The 16,006-nt window shown below is 45.1% G+C and overlaps 1 protein-coding gene across 1 annotated transcript; it reads left to right on the plus strand.

Moving 5' to 3' along the window:
• Positions 1-282: 282 nt before the first annotated feature.
• Positions 283-6,401, plus strand: LOC143658523 (uncharacterized). Its single transcript, XM_077130550.1, is given in 5 exon segments — positions 283-368; positions 889-927; positions 2,961-3,096; positions 4,379-5,874; positions 5,876-6,401. Coding segments are annotated over 5 exon segments (1,845 nt in total). The 5' UTR covers positions 283-341; the 3' UTR covers positions 6,023-6,401.
• Positions 6,402-16,006: the final 9,605 nt, after the last annotated feature.

Raw genomic sequence — 16,006 nt, forward strand, 5'->3', positions numbered from 1 at the left:
TCCCCCGCCTGGCTTCAGGGGGCCCTTTCAGCGCCTGCGGCATGTGCGGACTACACTACCCAGAGCGCCTGCGCGCGGCGGCGGCGGCACCAACCAATGAGAACCTGGGGAAGCGCACGTGGGCAGGCGGGGGCGGGACTTCCGGCGTCCTCCGGGCGGTCCTACTGCGGCCGTACTCCCCGCGGCGCTGGGCCAGGCGTTCGGACACCCCGCCAGGGGTGCAGGGAAGAGCGCTGTCCCCGGCGGCGGCGGCGGCGGCGGCCTGAGGAGCGGCCCCTCCGTCTGGGGCTGGGGTCGCCGGTACCCGAGCCCCCGCCCAGGGCCGCTGCGCCCAGTCTGCGATGGCGGCGGCCGCGCACCCGGCCCAGGTGAGCCGCGTCCTCGGGCCCCGCCCCCCTCCCCTCCTTCGAGCCCCAAAGCCCCGCGGGGGTGCGCCAGGCAGAGGCCCGGTAGGTGTGAGTTCTGGAGAGGCCGCTGAGCCCCAAGTTTTCGGGAAACCTGAGGTCCGACTGTGTCTACAAGGAACAGACAGCGTTAGGAGTCGCTCCTGAATGTCAGGCTGAGGAGTTGTACTGTCAGTCTCAGGACCCTGGGAACAATAGAGGGTCGTGAACAGAAGAGGGCCACGTTGAGAGCTAGGCTTTAAACAGTCATTCAGAGCTTCTCAGAGAAAGGACAGACTGGAACAGGGCTGACTGCGGCGATGCACAGATAGGCTAAATCCTTGTACCGGGTCACACAGCTGCTAACAGGGCTGAAAACTGAAACCCAGAGATAGCATCATCCTGAGGTGACCTGGCTCTAGGGCCGGGCAGGAGACAGGGAGTCCTGAGACCATGAAGCCCTGTCATGGACTACCTGCCCCTCCTGACTTCCTTCTTCCCACAGGTTCCCATGACTGCAGAAACACTTGTGGAGCCTACACAGGTAAGTGAAAAGTATGCTGGAGCCTCACTGGTCCTAATGGTAATTCCCAGAATAAGGTTCTAAGTCAAGGCCAGGGTTTAAGTGGAATGTTTCTGTTGCTGGCAAGCAAAGGATTGAAGTGTGAAAGATAGCCCCAGGTGTGGGTATCAGCATATTCAAGTGCTTACAGTTGAGGCTGAGCTGGGAGTGGTTAGGCAGGTCACCTTTCTTTCTCATGGGAACACAGAGCAGGAGACAGGAGTCAGGCCTGGAAGGACTTCCTGAGAAATTGGACTTCTATTCTGGAGGTGATGGGGCACTGTGGGGTTTGTAGCAGAGGAGGGAGGGGACCTGGCCCTGGTCTCTTCCTGTTCCTTGTGTGCTCAGCATGGAGAAGAAAGTGTAGGTGTGAAGGGTGGTAGGAAAGGCAGGTCAGAGACTCTTCTATTAGTAAAGGTGTGTGATGATAGTAGTTAAAAGTAATAGAAGAGATTGGATTCTCGGTCTCTTTTCTGCCCAGATTTTTTTTTTAAGCTTGCAAAAGAGAAAAATAGAAGCATGGATGACACCAGGTCTTTCTTTTTATCAGCTGGGAGAATGGAAGCTTCATCAGTGGAGAAGGAGAAGCCTTTAGTGGGAGTAGTTGTGGTTGGGAATATCAGTTTTGTTTTTAATTTTGTTTCTGAGTTGTTACTAAGAAGCTGGTGTTTGGGAACCCTGTATTTATGTATGATTTTACTATAAACCCACAACTTGTCCAATTACAAAAAAAGACTGAGGTATTTCAGAGAAGTCATGAATGGAGGCATCGAATGGACATCTGAACACCCAGGTCTGGAATTGGGGAGGATTTCAGCATAGAGACATCTCCCAAAGGTGGTGACCAGTGTGTGTGTGAACCAGATGGAGCTGCAGGTCATGTTTAGTAGGGGAGTCCAGGTCATAAATAGTATTGCTAATGGCAGGCCAGACCACTGGAAGTGGGTGCTGAGGACAGGGTCTTTTGCTTGGGTCCCTGGTTGGGGGTGTTAGCTTCCAAACCCGGTGAGGAATAGGAGAGGCTGTGGGAAGGACGCAGGCAGCCCTGTCATCTAAGGGTTGTGTGGCCACGAGATGAATGAGGAGGCCCAGCAGTAACTTAAACAACATGCCGTAGAGGCCAGGGCTGATGCTTCATCCCCACTCTGCATTTGCAAAAGACCACTATGGTCCCCCTTGATGTGGCCTGAAGCAGTTCATTGAGGCTGGTGGATTAGGTTAGGGACACAAGTGGTCATCCTGGAGAGTCACCGGGCTTGGGGTGGAGGCCACTAGGGCTGGGATGTGGAGGAGGGCTAAGAAAAAGAGCAACGAAGTGATGTGGTGGGGACAAAAAGTGCAGCACAAACAGAATAGAGTCCTGGGCACCTCATATCCATACACAGTTCTGGGTGGCTCTGAATGAAGCAAGGAACAGATCTGGCTAGGAGGTCTCATATAGTAGGATTTAGGGCTGCTTCTGGCAATTGGGGACCATTGGAGGTCTGGGGTGGTACTGAATCCTGTTTGAATTTGTTGAGGACTCTTCTGATGCCATGTGCTGAGTAAAATGGGGGGATGCCCAGGGGATTCCTCTGGAGTGGGCCAGAAAGGTGACTGTGGCTTTGGGCCTGCAGCTGTGAGAGAGTAGTAGTCCAGAGAGTGATGGGCATGTGGAGAGGGATTCTGAACTGGTGGCTCCAAGGCCCTGGATTAGGGATTTAAGGTGAAGCATAAGCATCCCTTTCTCTGGGAGGCTCAATCTGGGAGGCCCCAGAAAAAGTGCCTGAGAAAAAGGGGTATGGCCCTAAATGCCACACCCAGTGGTTAGATGTCATCTGTGCCCACCTGCATGTTGTAGCACTGGGGTGACACAGTGATCTTTGAAACAAGGAGGACAGAGCAAGCGTCAGTGGCACTAGGACCTGGCATCTCCTATGAGTTGGGGAATGGGAGGATAAGTGAGCCAAGAATGAAAGATTTGGGGATGAACTTGGGGTCCCAGGAAAAAACTAATCATGGAGTGAACTGTTCAGTCCTGGCAGGGCTATGTGACCTTTGAGGACGTGGCGATTTACTTCTCCCAGGAGGAGTGGGAACTCCTTGAAGAGGATCAGAGGCTCCTGTACTGTGATGTGATGCTGGAGAACTTTGCACTTATAGTCTCATTGGGTAAGGCCCTCACACTCACTCCTCTTTGCAGAGCTGGGCTCTGCCTTTCCCCTTTCCTTCTAAAGCAGCTCTGTGCTCCCACATCTGGAACCTGGAAACTGCTCCCTTCCTCTCCTTCTTATAGCATGTTCTGTAGGTGTCAGGGCCGAGCTGTGTGTGCAGTGCTGTGAGTAGCTGAACACCTGCTGCCCCAAAGCATGCAAGTAAGTGTCCAGGAGTCAGGACACATGCAGCCAGCCTCATGGATGTTCCTTTGCTTACCCTTTCCCTGGCAGAGTAAATGTGCCCAGATCCACAGCATCTCTGTGTCCCGGGTTCTTCCCCTTCCTCTAGCTGGCATTTCCTCATGGGTGCCAGTGCCAGCAATTGTAGGCATTGTTGTTGTCAGTCCTCACGCAGATCATGGACTGATCTTGTAAGACCCTCCTTCGAGAATTTTTTTGTAATATTACTGTTTCCTGTGGTCTCTTGTGTGTTGAGTTGCTCTGGGCCAGTGCTGGCCATTTACCTGCTCTGTCTTTCCCTGAGGAATGCGTCATCCAGGTCCCTGTAGTTGCTCAGTAGAAACACTGGTTGCTTCACGGACTGGCCATGGGAAGAAGATCTCAGAGGCGGCCTGACCTTGATGCTTAGGACCTGAGGACAGGACATATCAGGGCTGTGTTCACATCATACCAGGAATGCATCCTGTGTTCACCAGTGTTTTGGTGCAGATGCCGCTATCTACACCTCATTTGTTCTTCTGTTCCCCATATTTGACACATTGCTGACGGGTTATTTCAGCTACAATTGCCAACCCCTGGTGACCTTTCTGGCCTTCATGCATCACCTGTTCCTCTCCACTGTTCTCTTCTCTGCAAATACTCTCTAACATTCACCCACACGTCCTGTTTCTTGTGGAGTGCACATATCCTAAAATAGTCCTCTAAGCTGGCTGCTCAAGTCCAACTGAGTTTTCCTGAACCTGAACACAACACAACTTTCTACACAGTACATATGCATCACCAGAAACAAGGTCCTGCTGAAGGATGTTGGCAGAGGTGTGAGTTGGAGACCCTGCTGTTCCTCCCAGTTCTGCCCCTTCCTTGTGTTTTTTGTCGGGTGAGGCCTCCCCCATCCTGTGCTTTAAATTGCAAATCGGTCCCTCAACCTACCCCCAGCTTCTGGGGCTGCAGATTAATCCCTTAGACACATTCCTTGGGCTCTGTGCCACAGATTTGTAATGGGGCTTCTCCTCTCCCCAAAATCAGTATGTATTTCATCAATATTTCTCTGCTTTCAGGGTGTTGGCATAGAATAGAGGAAGAGGAGGCAACTTCTGAGCAGAGTGTTTCTGTAGAAGGAATGTCACAGGTCAGGACTCCGAAGTCTGGTCTGTATGTTCAGCAGTCTCAGCCCTGTAAGCTATGTGTCCCAATCTCAAAGGACATTGTGCATCAGGCCGAACGACAACCAATATGCCCTAGAGAGAAACCACGCTTGGGTGGCACATGTGTGAGAGACTTCAGGACAAGCACAAACTTTCAACAGCACCAGAAGTGTTACAGTGCAGAAAAGCCCTTCAAGTGGCATGTGGACAAGGCCTGGATGGTGAAGAGTTGCAGATTCCACTTGTCAGGGAAGTCTTTCACCTGGGGGGATGTTGGCAAGAGACTCCTACAGCATCAGGCCTCTCCTAATGGTGAGAAGCCGTCCATTGGCATCAAGTGTCAAGAAGCCTTTCACAGTGGGAAAAGTTACAAGTGGGGTGAGTGTGGGAAAGCTTATAGCCACAAACACACACTTGTTCACCACCAAAGAGTCTGTACTGGAGAAGGGCTCTTTGAGTGTAGAAAATGTGGCAAAGTCTTTAGCTGTAAGTACAGACTTATTCAACACCAGCAAATACATTTTGGAGAAAGGCTATATGAGCTTGGTGAATGTGGGAAATTCTTTAGGCAAATCTCTGGCCTCCTTCAAAACCCAGGTGTTCAGAAAGGAGTAAAGCCCTATGAGTGTAGTGAATGTGGCAAATCTTTTAGTCGTAGATCTACTCTTATACAACACCAGAGAGTGCACACTAGGGAAAGGCCTTATGAGTGCACCAAAATTCACCCTGGGGAAAAGCCTTATGAGTGTAGTGAATGTGGGAAATTCTTTAGCAAACATTCCCACCTTATTGTGCACAGGAGAATTCACACTGGGGAATTACCTTACGAGTGCAGTGAATGTGGGAAATCCTTTAACCAAAGCTACAGCCTCAGGAAACACTGGAGAGTTCATACTGGAGCAAGGCCTTATGCATGCAGTGAATGTGGAAAATCCTTTAGCCAAAGCTCCACCCTTGTTCAACACCGAAGAGTTCATACTGGGGAACGGCCTTATGAATGCAGTGAATGTGGCAAATTCTTTAGCAAAAGTTCCCACCTTATTGTACACAGGAGAATTCACACTGGAGAAATGCCTTATGAATGCAGTGAATGTGGGAAATCCTTTAGCCAAAGCTACAGCCTCAGAAAACATTGGAGAGTTCACACTGGAGCAAGGCCTTATGAGTGCAATGAATGTGGGAAATCTTTTAGCCAAAGCTCTGTTCTCATTCAACATAGGCGAGTTCACACTGGAGAAAGGCCTTATGAGTGCAGTGAATGTGAAAAGTCCTTTAGCCGCAAATTTGATCTCATTCAACACCAGAGAGTTCACACTGGAGAACGGCCTTATGAGTGCACTGACTGTAGGAAATCCTTTAGCCGCAACTCCAACCTCATTAAACACCGGAGAGTTCACACTAATGAAAGACCTTATGTGTGCAGTGAATGTGGAAAATCCTTTAGCCAAAGGTGTAGCCTCATTCGACACCGCAGAGTTCACATGGGAGAAAGACCTTAATGTGCAGGGAATATCCTCATTCAATATAATGGCACTGGACATGAAGGCATCTCCCTGAATGGAAACTCACATATCCTAACATCTGCAGGTTGGATGGTTCCTCATAGTGCCAGGTATGTGGGACACTGTAAGAAGCTGCATTGCACTTTCATCTGCAGTTTCAGTGACATAGGTCACTACCCCTTTGCCTCCTCTATGCAGTGTGCTTCGGTCGTCACCCGAGGGAAGTAGACTTCTGTATTCTGTTTAGTGGAGAACATCATGAGTAGCATAAACCCTCAGCCCTCAATCCCTTCTCTCTCACAAATTTAGTTAAGGTCCTGGACCCAGTTTTCGCCCCAGGATCTGATATGACTTGTATTGGCAGCATGTAGAGAAGGATGACTGGGTTTTTAGGAATGTTGATGTTTTCACATGATGCTTATGAAACCCCCCCCCCCCAAAATGAGAACAGGGACTAAAACGGATACTTACACCCATGTTTATAGCTGCATTATTCACAGCTATAGGGAATTTTTTTTTTTTTAACGACTGGAATTTTTTATTTAAATCAGCAAAACTCACATTCCTCAAGCCCCAAACCCTGGAGGGCAGTTCTCCCTCCTCTGTCCCCTCATCCGCCCCCCTCCCTTAGCCACAGCAAGGGGAATGGAAAATGAGAAGCCAAGGGGGCCTTCACTGGGGAGGGCTGCCCCCGATGTGTGGTGAGCGCAGTCCAGCTGTGGCTGGGGTGGCAGCTGCCACAGGCCCCTCGCTATAAATTAGGTCCTTGCAGCCACAGCTGTGGGGGAGGTGGAAGGAAGGCCATTTGGCATCAGAAGTCCAGAAGGCAAGGAATGGATTGAGGGCACACAGCCCTGGGAATAGAGGCTGGAGAGAAAGAGAAAAGGAATTGGGCAAGTGATGAGGGAATAATGCAGGGAATAGGTGGAATAGGGAAAAGGTGGAAGCAATCCAGATGTCCAACAGATGGATAGATAGAGAAAATGTGGTATTTACACACTGTGTGCTACATGCTGAGGACTGACTTTGCCATTCTCAGCCCCCACCCCCTTCAGACATCCTTCCCGGAACTCCCTAGAAGCATGCCTTGTTTGGACTGATATAACCTTCAACCTTGCTGGCCCCAACCACAGCTGGTTTTGAAAACACACATACAGAGATGTTTTCTTAGAACTTACGTGCAAGTCCCTGGCATTTAGCCTCTTTGTCCCTCAACCATTATTGCCAGTAGAGCGGTAGCTATAGGTTCACTTCATGGACCTACGGAAGTGAGCTTGCCAATCTTGCTGTCCATCAGGAGGTAGTCACAGCTGTCTATAAGTAAATCCCCTAATAAATGCTTTTGGACAGATCACCCTGCCATTTAGTGCCTTGTTCTGTGGAATGCAAATGACCCTGTCGTAGGGTGGTTTCCACAGTTCTGTCCAAGGATCCCCCTGTTTTGGCACAAGTCCTGCTGCTGGTTCATGGAGACACAACAGTTGGTGTAGTTAGCAGGATTCTGGGGGAAAGAACGAAATGGAGAAATTCCGGGCTGCCTATAAGGGTCTTTTTGGGTCCCATCGTTTAGACATTTAGGTCGTTTAGACATTTGTGGGCCACCTGGTGGTATGGTCATGCTCCAGAAGCCCTGGCAGGTCTCACCTCCCTGCTAGAAGGGTGAAAGTTGCACTCAGGCTGCAAAGAGAGCAGCTGGTGGCTGGGATAGTATGGCCCCTGCTGTGGGCAGTAGGAGTGGTCCAGTGAGCCTCTGAGGCCAGATACGTACAGTCAGGAAAGTTAATACATGAGGTCAGCTGCCCCTTTGCAAGTAACTGAAAAGGCAAGGAAGGTGGCAGAAGGGGAGTCTGGGCTGCTGGAATACAAGAAGGTGTGGGCAAAGGCTCTCTAAAGTGAAGGTAAGGTAAGTGAAGACACCTGTGGGAAGCAAAGACCATCCTTAAGAGTCAGTATGATGAGTTGGAGGAAGTAGGCAGCTCAGAAGAGGAGGAAGGGAAAGTGTGTGTACGCTTGTCCCCTTATCACAATGAGATAAAATGGAGTAGACCAGCGGGGTCCCAGAAACGCTCTACCAGTGGATCCAACACTCCATCCGAGAAGATACTCAGGCTGAGCTGGTGTATACCACAAGCCATTTCCATCAGAATCCTAAGGCAGTTCAGGCGGTGTGACTAGTCAGGCCATGAGATGGCAGAGCTGACGGGGTGGTTCCGTTAGAAGTAAGTCTGAAGAGCGATGTCACCGACCATTGAGACTGCTGGCAAAGGACCAGGGTGCTGACGGGGGCGAGGTGGTGCAGGGCACTTGCATTTTAATTGACTGGATTGCTGCTGTCAATGGAGATGCATAACCGTCAGAGGGAGAAATGCCAGGAGATGAACTAATGAAGGTGCAAAAGCCCTGCTGAGAGAAATAGAGATGCACTTGGCTGTTTGTGCCCCATGCATCTGGGATCCTGACAATGCCACTTTTTGGGCAGGTGTAAGAAATCAATTATTTTTAATAATTGACAATAATAACCTTCCAGTTGGAAGGGAATCCTCCATTTTCCTGGTGTCCTCATGTATGATGTGGGCTAAGCCCAGGCTGAGATGGAAGAGACATATAACGGGACATCCAACGTCCCCAGTGCCAAAGGAGAGAGTAAAATATAGGGGAAAAGAAAACAATACTGCCCAAAACCTTTGCGGAAAGGGTTTCCCATACCCTGCTGAGAGCTGGGGTTGCGCTGAAGAAAATTGACAAACCTTATGTTCTGCTGAAATCCTGGAAGGGCTGGAGCCAGAACAGAGTACACTGGAGGACCCCATGGACCAGGGTTGGAACCAACTGTCCCGAGCCCGAGGAGGAGGAGACAAAGCATGGTGACACCCATACCCCCACACCTAAGAGGAGGGCAAGTGCCCCAATTTGTTGGGTCACTCTTAGGACTGGGGATCCTATGTGGAAGTGACTATGCATTGGTCCCCACGAAATAAACAAAGGGTGTTGGGCCTGTTAAGGGATTAGAATGCACCTGCATACACTGGAATCCCCACTGATTCCCAAGACCACTGATATACACTGATGGGTGTGGGGGCACATCCATCAGGCTTGAGTCCTCTTTCAAGTGGGGAAGCCCTCCATCCCACAGGTGGACATGCATAACCCCTATATCTGAAAGTAAACTGGGAATAGACACTCTAGTAGCACCTTATATGCCACTGTAGGAGAATTTTGCCTGAGGGTGAAAGTGCTGCTGCTGGAACCTGCCAGGTGGAAACCTGTCTTCCTACTGCAATTAAGGAGAATGCCAGCTAGTAAACAATATCACCTGCCTGGTGGCTATGGAGAAATATCTGCAGCTACAGTGGAATTTGAAAAAGGTACAAATTATCTAACCAGGACGGAGTCATTTCAGAGGCGTAATTTGGCCTGTACAGAAGCTGGATGGGACATGGAGGATTGGAGAATGGTTGGAGATTATTGTGAACTAAACCAAGTGACCGCAGCTATTCATGCTTGTAGCCCAAATATTAGATTTTCATGTCAAGTCTGGGTTTGGCCAATGCTTTAATACACCAATAGATAAACAATCACAGGATGTGTTTGCTTTCACATGAGAGGAATGGCAGTGGACCTTCTAGGTCTTTCTCCAAAGATACCTACATGGCCCTGCTATCTGTCATGAATTAATAGCCAGGGATTACCTTGGGTCCAACACTATGTGGTTGATATGCTAACCTCTGTAGCTTCAACTCTTAAAAAAAAAACACAGAAAGGGGTCTGGCAGCACTTCCAGAAAAAAGTATAGGCAATCAACACCCAGAAAACACAGGGATCAGGAAATGCCATCAAGTTCCTGGGGTGAGGGATAAGGTTGGGTAAGACTCGGGTTTTACCATCTACTGTGATAAATAAGATTCAAGCTTACCCATGCCCACAAATGGTTAAAGACTTGTGTTATTGGCTATTGAAGAAGCACATTCATTCCTCCTTTGGTACAATTCCTAAGCCCCTGTATAGGCTAACAGGGGAAAAAAAGGGAGCATGTTTATATTACACCTGAGACTCAAGAGTTAGAGCTCTGAAAGTAAGCATTATCACATATAGAACTGTTGAAAAAGTGATCAGACTTCAACTAGAGATATTAATGAAGCTAATCTGGATTGGACTAAGGTAAATCAGAAAACAGGGTAAAGGATGACATGGTCCATATTTTAAAACTTTGGCTTCTGTGTGAGAACCAAGGTAGAGATGTTTGTTCGGTGCAAATTTTTTTATTTTGGGTAGCGCATTACATAATTTAACTTTTATGGTCAGTATAGTTGAACACCATAAATACATGGAATCTTGAATAGGGCATGAGATCTTGTTGGTTTGTACAGGTTGGTGTGATGCCTTATATATTCCAGAGTAATTTGGGCAGTGTTCTAATTTACAAGCTGCTGGAATATGAGATACCAGAAATGGAACAGCTTTTAAAAAGGGGAATTTATTGAGTTGCAAGTTTACATGTTCTAAGGCTATGAAAATGTCCAAATTAAGGCGTCCAGGGAAAGATACCTTGGTTCAAGAAGGCTGATCACATTAAGGATTTTGGCTCAACGGGAAAGGCACATGGCAAACCTGGCAACATCTGCTATCTATGTATCCAAACTTCTTGTTTCATGAAGCTCCCCCAGGAGCATTTTCCTTCTTCATCCTCAAAGGTCTCTGGCTGTGTGGGCTCTTGAGCTTTTTCCAAAATGTTTCCCTCTTAAAGGGCTCCAGTAAGCAACCCCACCTGGAATGGGTAGAGACACATCTCCATGGAAACCTAATAAAAAAGTTACCACCCATAATTGGGTGGGTCATATCTCCATGGATAATCAAATCCTCCCACCTAGCAATACTGAATGAAGATTAAAGAGCATGGCTTTTTTGGGCATACAACAGATTCAAACTGGCAGGTAATGAAAAAAAAAAAGTTTTTGCAAAGTCCCCTCGGGGGACTTGGAAGAAAGGAGGAAATATTCAGCTTCCCCATTTGGAGAATTCTTGATATTCTTGCAAGCAATAGGAACAACCAAATCAGTAGCTCAGCTCTTGATCTTAAAACCTATTTCTGCAAAGGAGAAATGAAGTCTCCTTATAATTATGCCTAAGAGTCACCCCCAGAGAACCTCTTTTGTTGCTCAGATGTGAACTCTCTCTTTAAGCCAACTTGACAGGTGAACTCACTGCTCTGCACCCTATTGGGACATGACTTTGGGGGAGTATAAATCTCCCTGGCAACATGGGGCATAACTCCCAGGATGAACTGAGACCTAGCATCATGGAATTGAGAGAGCCCTCTTGGCCAAAAGGGGGAACAAAAAAATTAGACAAGATGAAGTTTCAGTGGCTGAGAGATTTCAGACAGAATTGAGAGGTTATTCTGGAGGTTATTCTTAGGTATTATATAGATAATCCTTTTTAGTTTATGTTGTATTGGAGTGCCTCGAGGGAAGTACCTGAAACTGTTGAGCCATGTTTCAGTAGCCTTGATTCTTGAAGATAATTGTAATAATGATGTAGCTCTTACAAAATGACTGTGCAATTATGTAAACCTTGTGTCTTCTTTTATTCAGGATATGGACAGATGTGTGAAAAAATAAAGATAAAATAAATAATTACCCCTGTATTCTAAAAATAAATAAATAATGCGGGGAGATAAAGGGTAAAAAAATAGGGTAGATTGAAATACTGGTGGTCATTGATAGGGGTTAAGGGTAGGGCATGTATGAGTTTTTTCTTTTCTATTTCTTTTTCTGCAGTGATGCAAATGTTCTAAAAATGATCATGGTGATGAAACACAACTCTGATGATTTTGTGAACCATTGATTATATACCATGTATGTGTTAGGCACGGGATCATTAAAGGATTCCACATGAGACAGCGAGTTAAAGCTTAATAGGTTTATTGAGAGAGAGAAGAAACAGATTGAGAGTAAAGGGAGAGCAGGCAAGTGGGAGCCAACGAAACCTGCTAGTGAAGGGAAAAATGGCTCCGACTCTCCTTTTGACAGCTTGTGGTTTTAAAAGAAAAAAAATGCTCCAAGAGGGCGGAGGGGGTGGTGGTGATGTGGGGCCACAGGCATCACCAGGAGCTATCAGGCTGGTACAGAGCATGACTTCATGCTCATGGTCATCTGGTCTGGCCTCTGGTGGGTGGGGTGTCAGCACATTCATGCTCATCTCTCTTGCCGGCACATCAGGTTCTATTAGAGGAGCTACTGAGGGAGAGAAACTAAAGGGGCCCCCGTGCCACAGAATCCATTTTGTATGTCATTTTATTTTCTGAGACCTGACATTTCAGCCTTTTTATTTTAGTAAAATTGACCTGAGCTTGGATTTGATTTGGGGGGATACTGTAGCTTAGCTCAAAGCAATTTTTGGAGGGAGCAAAAGGATGTCGTGTTCTCTTTTTAGTTGCTTCCTGCTGTGTCTGGATGAAGCTGGGAGAGGAAATTGCTTCGAGTTGAGCTGGAGCATTATTAATGGGGTTTGGGGGCTTTTTTTTTTTTTATGGAACTGGCTGATAGCGGATGTTTTTGTTGCAACAGGAGTAGATTTTCAGATTTTTGTTGTAGCAGGAGTATGTTTTCAGAATGTTGCTGAATGGTCATGGCTGCTATTGACCTGTGAACAAACTTAGACATTATAAGAGGCAGGGGTTTAGGAGGAAAATTAATACGAGGATAATTAAGGAGTGAGTTGCTAATGAGATTCAAGGGACAAAGGGATGAATTGATGAAATAAGTTGTTATTTTTGGAGAGTTTAGCATTTTTGGGTTTTAGAGCTTCTTTGGCATTGGAACAATTTGGAGGTTTTAAGTTTTTGAAAAGCAAATTTAATAAATAAGATTTTATAGAGCATTGGATATTTTTTAGGGTTTTTAGAAACATTGTTGGTTGGGGGTTGCTGTATTGTGACAGTTTGTAATATTTGGCTGAAGCATGCATAAGAGTAACCTCCAGAATAACCTCTTGACTTTTTTAGCCATTGAAACTCTATTTCTTTTCCCCCTTTTGGTCAGTTCATCCATGTCAGGGCCAGGCTCATCTTTGGAGATTATGTTTTACACTGCCAGAGCCAGTCATGTTCTGCAGTGCCAGGGATAGTCATATTTCATGCTGCCAGTGCCAGGTTTATATTCCTGGAAATAGGTCCCACATTGGGGGGAAGCTTAGAGTTTGGCTTAGAGAGAAATCACATTTGAGCAACAGCAGAGATCTTCTGGAGATGGCTCTAAATCACTAATTTTAAGTAGGTTTAGTTTACTATTATAGAAATAAGTTTTATAAGATCAATCCTTAAAATAGAGGTCTTGGCTTCCTGGGAAATTTCTCATAGTTTTATCTTTCTCAAGGGATTTTGCAGATACTTTTTCATTTTTTTGCCCCAAACACTCTGAAATGTAGAGTATAAAACATTAACTTGTACAAAACATCAAGATTTTGTTCCTTATTCCAGGTTCTATATTAAATAAAGCTGAATTAGGTTGTTTAACTTACTTGACAGATTAAATTAGGTAGTGCAAATTTTGGACAAAATAAACATTTTTTTAAATCTCACACAAAAGTTAAAGCTTTAAAATACAGAGAATATTATTTTTAACTTGTATATTGATTTATCTTGGTTTTTAACTATATGTCTCATCACATTTTCAATTGGAGTTTGATCTCTTAGTATTTTAATAATTGTATGGACCCATGCTAACTTTCAGAGCTGGAGAAATAAATTTGAGTTTTAGATGTTATATAGACACTTAAAGTTTCAGAGAATTACTGAGTTATATAAAGAGTAAAATACCTCAGAATTTAATGATGCTAGTTAATGATTACAATTTGAGTTTTAATCTTTGTAAAAATTTTTTTTTCTTTTTTGCATGGGGAGGCACCGGGAAACAAACCCGGGTCTCCGGCATGGCAGGTGAGAATTCTGCCAGTGAGCTACCTTCACACCGCCCTCTGTAGCCTTTTTAAAATAATTAAAGTTACAATTAATAACACCATACCATTGCTTAACATCATATAGATTAGTATCAGGATATAATTTTGATAGTGAGAATATTGTCATATTTTTAGGAATTTATATAATGTTCAAATATATAAATATTTTATTTATTTAAATTTAATTAGTAAGAAGAAAAAACAATATGCAATAGGTTAAGTTATTTTAGTACCTTAGCACCGTATTTATACAAGGTGAAAGAACAAATTATTGGTAACAGTTTTTTCCTAACAATGAGAAGACTTATTTTTTTGAAACAAAGGATAATGTCAGCATAAACATTAATAAGGATATTATTCTGATGTATTTTAGAAACAGTATTGGGATGATTAAGAAAAAAATTTTTAAATACTAAATATTAAGAGCACATCAGCAAATCCAAGTTAATAGAACACAGAGAAAACTTAACTTAGTTTTGTATGAATGTTCAGCTTAACACACAAGCTTTCCTTTTTCTGAAATATGATGTCCAATGAGTGGAGGTAGCTGAAGGATGCACTGGCTGAGAAGTAGTTTGGCGAACGATGGTGTAAACATATGATTGAATTTGGTGCTGCTACAAAAAGATATGAGGTTGTGAGGCATGCAATGATGGGAATGAACCTGTGGGACATTTAGTGAGACAAAATAAACCAGATACAAAGAAAAAATATATTATGATCTCATTAAGAAAATACGGGCCTAGATTGTAAGCTCTTATAGCAGCCACGTTTAGTCTGAAATGGTAATTGTTACTTCTGGATTTCGAGGGGCTGTTTTATATATTTATAACTGATATTTAGAGATAAGAGTGAAGCCGATTGGGTCAGGATTAAGGTAATTCAGAATACAAGGGTAAGGAAGACCTTGCCTATATTTTAGAATTTCACTTGCTCCTTGATCCCAAAGGAAGAAAGTTTTATCATGTCCAGAACCTAGATTTTCTGTAGCACATAATCTAAGTCAACCTATCTGGATAGATCATTTAAACAGTCCAAACACAGGGAGCCCAGAATAAGAATGAGGGCCTTGAATCCTATATATCCCTTAATATAATGCTTGGAAATATCCCAGAGCATATTAAGCAGATAAGTATTGGCAGAGTCCCTTGAGGAATGGGAGAGAAATTATGGAGCTATTAAACTTTACCATCAGGGAACCCCCAGACACTGTGCCAACCAGTAGGGACACCCAAATCAGTAGGCCAAGCTCTTGATCTTGAGCTTGCTGTTGTGAAGCTTATGTAGGCAGCAGAACGTAGCCGCTTACCTATAGGTATACCTACAGATTACTTCTGAAGGAGCTCTTCTGTTGCTCAGATGTGGCCTCACTCTCTTTAAGCCCAACTCTGCAGGTGAAACCATTGCCGTCATCCTTATGTGGGACATAACATCCAAGGATGAAAGTCTCCCTGACAACATGGGAGATGACTCCCGGGGATGAGTCTGGCCCTGGCACTGTGGAATCAACACTGTCATTCTGACCAAAAGCGGGAAAAAACATTTAACAAATAAGGTATCAGTGGCTGAGAGAGTTCAAATAGAGTTGAGAGACTACATTGGAGGTCACTCTTATGCAAGTTTCAGTTAGACATTGCTACCTATCATAACTTGTTAAACCCTAACCAAAACTATTCCTGCCAATCCTAAAGAACACCTAGGGCATTATACAAGATTCTACAAAGGTCCCCTGTACTAGGGTAACTCTTGAAAATCTGCAACCTCAGAATGGGTTCCTGGACCAGATAGGTCCTGAAATGCAGAGGGGCCAGCCCTTCCACATCAACTAGTTCCATCCCCCATTCCATATTATCGACAGCCGCTTCCAACATAAAAAGTTACCCCTAAAGAGTGGGGAAAGATCAAAGGTGATGGTTGAGTTAAACAGAGATCAGGTTTAGCAAATGAATATGAATGCTGAATCATACTGATATTTCTTTTAGCCTCCAATACTTCATTTCTCTTTCTCTCTTTTTTTATTCTTCGTTTTACTTTATTTTATTATTTCCCTTTTTTTTTTTTTTAAGCCTCCAGTACTTTAGAG

This window comes from Tamandua tetradactyla, chromosome 16 (assembly GCF_023851605.1).
Source record: "Tamandua tetradactyla isolate mTamTet1 chromosome 16, mTamTet1.pri, whole genome shotgun sequence".
In the NCBI taxonomy this organism is placed as follows: domain Eukaryota; kingdom Metazoa; phylum Chordata; class Mammalia; order Pilosa; family Myrmecophagidae; genus Tamandua; species Tamandua tetradactyla.